Source organism: Buceros rhinoceros, unplaced genomic scaffold (genome assembly GCF_000710305.1).
Source record: "Buceros rhinoceros silvestris isolate BGI_N320 unplaced genomic scaffold, ASM71030v1 scaffold23645, whole genome shotgun sequence".
Classification (NCBI taxonomy): domain Eukaryota; kingdom Metazoa; phylum Chordata; class Aves; order Bucerotiformes; family Bucerotidae; genus Buceros; species Buceros rhinoceros.
The window spans coordinates 6,110-11,782 of record NW_010411684.1 but is presented as its reverse complement, the minus strand read 5'-3'; the positions used below and the strand labels follow the sequence as shown (position 1 = coordinate 11,782).

The 5,673-nt window shown below is 55.7% G+C and overlaps 1 protein-coding gene across 1 annotated transcript in view; it reads right to left on the bottom strand.

The window, feature by feature from the left end:
* The window catches only part of NUP160 (nucleoporin 160kDa), a gene marked incomplete at both ends in the record, with an annotated part of 27,462 nt that overhangs the window by 16,146 nt on the left and 5,643 nt on the right, over nt 1-5,673 (bottom strand). The window contains 9 exon segments of the mRNA XM_010136098.1: nt 1-117; nt 1,228-1,393; nt 2,806-2,905; nt 2,994-3,164; nt 3,766-3,849; nt 4,379-4,447; nt 4,892-4,976; nt 5,073-5,170; nt 5,363-5,440. Coding sequence (XP_010134400.1) covers nt 1-117; nt 1,228-1,393; nt 2,806-2,905; nt 2,994-3,164; nt 3,766-3,849; nt 4,379-4,447; nt 4,892-4,976; nt 5,073-5,170; nt 5,363-5,440 — 968 coding nt within the window.

Below are 5,673 nucleotides of genomic sequence, written 5' to 3'. Positions count from 1 at the left end.
CCTCTGTCTGTGTTGGCGTCAGTCTCGTAGTCCATCTCTCGGATGAGTGCCCCGATGGCGTGGACGGGGTTCCTGATCTCCTGCAGTTTGCTGTGAATATCCTCCATCACATTCTCCCTACAATGTGAAAACAACAATAATAAATAATAATTGCCCGCACCATGAGGTTTAAACTGAAGAGGGCTCCCGTTCCTCCCTTAGCCATCCTCCCTGATCAGCCTGGACGTTCCTGATGGGAATCTTCTTCTGGCCGGGAGTTTTATGACAGTGCCTACAGGCACCAGGCTATTTATTCCACTCCCTCAAGCTACCAGGAAATAACAGCGGGATGGCTGGCATTCCAAGGGGGAACGGCACAGCAACGGCATGCTCGGGCTCTGACCTGACCTAACGCAGACGCTCGTTTTCCACTCCGCAGCCACCACCTTACAGGAAGTCGTTCCTCTTCTGCTCTCAGAACCCCCAAAATGTGTTTTCAGGAGGGTCCCAGGCAACGGAAAGGGGGTTCTGGGTGGGAGAATCCCAGAACCCCAGACGGGTGGGGTTAGAGGGGACCTCTAGGGATCACCCAGTCCTACCCCCTGCTCCAGCAGGGTCCCCACAGCAGAGTCCCCAGTTTGGCGTCCAGGCGGGTTTGGGATCTCTCCAGAGCAGGAGACTTCACACCCTCTCTGGGCAGCCGGGGCCAGGGCTCCCTCACCCTCACACCAAACAAGTTTCTCCTCCTGCTCAGGTGGAACTGCCCCGGTCCCAGTTGGTGCCCGTTGCCCCTTGTCCTGTCACTGGGCACCACTGGGCAGAGTCTGGCCCCTCCTCCTGACCCCCTTTAGCCATTGGTCACATTGAGGAGGTCCCCTCTCAGGCTGCTCTTCTCCAGCTGAGCAGCCCCAGGGCTCTCAGCCTTTCCTCGGCACAGAGATGCTCCAGCCCCTCCTCATCCTCGCAGCCTCCCCTGGACTCTCCCCAGTAGCTCCTTGTTTCTCCTCAACTGGGCAGCCCAGCACTGGACACAGGACTCTAGATGTGGTCTCACTGCGGCAGAACCTCCCTGAACTTGCTAGCCAAGATCCCACTAACATTAGCAATGCCCACACCCTGGAGAATACTCCTGCAGCACTGGGAGAGCCCCCACATCCCAAATACGCTTTCATGCCTATCAAGGCCGGCTCTGACACCGATCAAGGCCAGCTCTGGGCAATCCCTGCTCCTGCGACACCATCTCCTTACGTGTCATTAGCTATCAAGTCCTCCAGGATCTGCTCTGCAGCCTTTTCTGGAGGCTGGAGGCGGGAGCAAGCCATTTCCATGAGGAAAGCCATTTCCATGGAGATTGATTCTCCGATCAGGCGAAGGCACTGGACAAGACAGACAACATCACGAGACATCTCCAAATCTGCAATGAAAGAATCTAACTGTATATTCACGAGAGATTTCAAAGCGAAGGTGGGAGGACCATTCAAAAGCCAGTTAGTTCAGCTCCTACCAGCCACGGATTGGTGTTAGTCCCAAAGTGCCCCTTGTCTGCTAACTACGAGGCCAAATTAGAACTTCAGGCTTGACCAGAGAAAGATTTGGGCTTTATTGTGTGGAAAGTCAAAAATACTGATGGCCAATATAACACTGAAATCCCTCCAAGGGGTTTTCTCCAGCCACAGGTTGAAAGGAAATAGCGTGGCCCAAGAGTGTACCCCCCCGAGCCAGCGGCTCTCACGCTCTCACAGCCCAGGGAGGGTTTTCACATTCTTTAAGTGATCTGAAAATGCAGCACCGAGGGTTTAAACCAAGGGTTTAACCCTTCACGCAGGCGGTTTTTAAATTAAGTCACATTTTTGGAGCTGTCTGAAGCAGCCTGGGCAGGAACTGCTGGCCTCCCAGACCCAGCCCCGGCCTCCAGCTTTCCCTCTCTTGGAGCCAGAAATAGCTCGGCCGAATGGACAGGGATTCTTTAGAAAAATAATAATAATAAAAAAAAAAAAAATCACTCAAGCACGAAAGCGGAGCTTAGGTAACATTTTCCATTGCCTTTTTCTTGTGAACCGTCATTCCATGGCCAGCAAAGCCCGGAGGAGGCTGTGCTGATGGCATTAACCACAGCTTACTGGGGCATTTACTGGGAACCAGCACAGCCCCTCTGCACAGCTTACACAAAACCATCCACAGAAAAACACCGCACTGCAACCTCAGTTTGCAGAACGGGCCAGCTGAGCCCAGAGCTCATCCGTAATCTTGGGGTCTACTCCATCAGCAAGACACCGACGGGGGGTTTTACGGAAGAGAAAGGTTTGTGCCAAGGGCTGGGGGCTCTGGGTGAGGATGGCAAAGCCAAGGGAGCCCCCAGCAAGGCAGCGTTAAGCAGGGCTCATTTCACAGCCGTGCTGTTTGGAAAGAGCCGAGCGGCTGCATCCTGCTCTCCCCGCCGGCACGTCACGGAGCTCCAGCCTGCAGATCTGCCCCACAGAGCAGGTGAAGAGGGTGCCCGATAACCGCAGCCTGCCCAGGGAGTTTGTAAAGCTACAGGGCAAAGGATCTACCAAGGTCCTTGTCACCGAGCAACACGCAGCCTGAAGTTTAAAATTCCTCCTGCTTCAGCTTTTAAGGACAGATTTGCAGCCTTGATTCCATTTCCTAAACCCTGGTGGGAGCACAATGGCAGCTTTCTCAAAACAAAACTCTCTACAAAACTCTCTCTGTGTAGATAACGGCGGGGTCAGGAGGCCCCTGCAGAAACTCCTGTGTCCCTCTGCCCAGGGCTCCCCCAACACGCCGTGTTTCAACAGCGGAAGAGCTCCCCGTCTCCTCACTCACCATCAAAGATGGCAGCGTCATCCTCGGTCAGGAGGTGCTCGTTGGAGAGGAGATAGAGGTGGTCCACCAAGGGGCAGGGCACGAGAAAAGACAGCGAGCCCTGGAGAGGAGAAAGGCCGTCCATGAGCTGCCCGGACCAACGTCGCGGCCAGAAAACCCCTCCCCAGAGCTCCCGGCCTCAGCCTCACCTTTTTGAGCAGACACACCATGCTGGTGTAGGGGTTCAGGAGCAGGGCCAGGGGCCGCGAGAGCGCTTCTTGGTACTGGAGGCAGCAGGCATAGAACTTGGACCAGAACTCCACCTGGAGCTGCCAGAACTCCTCCGGCGAGCACTCATACTCAGTCACGCTGCCCTGGAACTGCCGAGAGCCAAACGAGACTTCAGGTGAGAACGGGCAGTGAAGCAGAGACAAATCGCAGCGTTCGGGCTGTTGTCTGGTCTCTCACCACTGTGTCTGTGTCACACATTCACAGGGATATAAACACCAGTTCCTCCCCACCACCTTCCTCTCAGAGCATTCATGTTTTCCTACAGCAAGCAGCAAGGGGAGGGAAGGCCCTTTCTGCATAACCTCGGGTAAGAAGCACCAGCAACGTCAAGAAAAAGGGCAGCCCTGCAGGTCTCTAAACCCATCACGCACCACGATAGCTACAAAACCGCCTTGTTTTGGTGAACTTTCCACTCTGAGCAGCCTCGAGGATGAGCTGCGGGTGGACAGGCTGCTGGCTCGGTAAAATCTGGAGGAGGAGGAGGATGGAGCAGAGGAAATTCAGCCCCAAAAGGCTGTCAGATGCGTCCCCAGAGCGGCTTGTCCATGGAGTACAGCACCTACCCGCAGCAGCTGGGAACGGGCAGCACGCGATGGGCAACCAAAGAGCACCCAAGGAGGAGGGAAGCGGGAGACACCCAAAACCAGACACGGGAACGGAAAAGCCAGGCAGGAAGGGTGAAGGTCTCACCTCACTTTCCACAGCTAGGGTAACCTCTCTTCTCAACTCGTCCCACGTCAGATCCACGTGTCTCTCGGTTCCTTGAGAAAAGATCTGAAAAGCAGCACAAAAAAGCTTTTACTTGAAAGCACGAGGCTCAGGCAGGGCTGAGTGACATAGAGCAACTCAACAGCACTGAGGTGTTAAACAACAGGGGTGGCTGCGAAGTGTGGGGCACGTGGGGGCACAGCCAGCCTCCATCCTCCTGCGGAGATGGAGGAAGGCTCCTGGCCAGCAGCATAAGGTTCCGCACACCCTCGCAGCAGCTCTGGTGAGGGCACCAAGAATCGAGCTGTTCGGGGTGAGGCAGGAGTTTGGCCTTTCTGTTTTGCTGCATGTTGCCTCACTCTGCCCCGAAGAGCCCCAGAGGAGCCATAAAAAACCCATAAAAGCCTCCTGGGAGCCACGGTCTGCCTCCCACCTTCAGGGAAGGGTGGCACAACCACCACAAACTTCTCGCAGCGACTGCTGGCAGCTCTACGAGACCCAACGCAAACTGAGGCCTGCAGAGCTCCAGGGAATCCCGCTGCCCCACATCTAGGGGAGGAGCCGAGCGGCACGCGCACCGAACCAGCTCACTAACCTGCAGAGCCTTCTGGAGAGCGGCGTTTGTGAAGCGGCCGGGCAGGAACAGATACGCCAGGTAGGTCTCCTGCAAAAGACTGGTTTAAGGGAATGCACCTTGTCAGGAGAGCAGGTGAGATGCTGCTTCTCTTCCTTCCTCCCCTCACGCTCATCCCCTGGATCTATGTACCTTTCTAGCTCCAGCTGATGCCTGCGTCCTGCTCCGACCTCTCCTGTGGTGGAACACTGCTCCCCACACACTCTGGACCCTCTTTATTTACTATCCACACTCCAGATCCTATTTATTTACGTCTTCTCTCAACCGAGTCAAAATTCTCCCCCAGCCCTCAACCTTTGGATTTATAACCACACTGAGCCCTTTACTGCTGGAGTAACACAGGCTTGTCCCCTTGTCCCCTTTGATCCGGAGTCATTTTCAGCTGGTATCAACAGAATTTGTACACTGGGACTGTCTTCACGTTCTCCCGGGCAGAGAAGCTTCACTACTCCTTGCTACTGGACAGAGGCTCACCCTGGGGTCCTGGTCGTGCCGAACTGTCACCTCCTCGTCAGGCAGTGGCTGCACAAAGACCTGGTTCCACTGGCCCGCCACGTTTCTGGAGGAAAACCAAGCCCACCATCAGCTTTGCAGGGAAGAGCAACCCCGCTGCGCACCTGGGAGTGGTGGCTGAACCAAACCCACAGACACTCACTGCTCGAAGTTGATGTATTTCACAACGGTTTGGTTCTCCTCGCTGTGCCACAGTGCCCAGATCTCAGACGAGGTCAAGGCGAAGTCGATGAGCGTCTCCTAGGAGAGATTTTCCTTCTTATCGTCCGCTCAAGCCCGGCAGAGACACAGGTGCTCAATGACAGCAAAGCATTCCCTCGTATGGTGAGCCAGGCTACAGGGAGACTCTTTGCTCACACTCAACTCCCCAAGCCCAGGTCTCTCAGAGCAACCCCCAGCCTCAGCTCGGTGTCTTGGGGACCCTGCACTCACCTGCGAGGAGAAGAGGGAGGAAATGTGGTCGAGGCTGTAGCGGCTGCTCTCGGTGCTCACCAGCTGGAAGACACAGAACTACAAACACGCCTCCTAAGTCACTTGTTAAAGGACAGCGGAGCCAATCACCAGCACAGAGTCACCGAACCATTTAGGCTGGAAAAGCCCTTTGAGCAACTCCCATCCCCATGTCTCCCAGCACTGCCAGGTCCCCACTGACCCCTGTCCCTCAGCAGCACCTCCACAAGGCTGGGAAACCCCTCCAGGGATGGGGACTCCACCACTGCCCAGGGCAGCCTGTACCAGCCCTG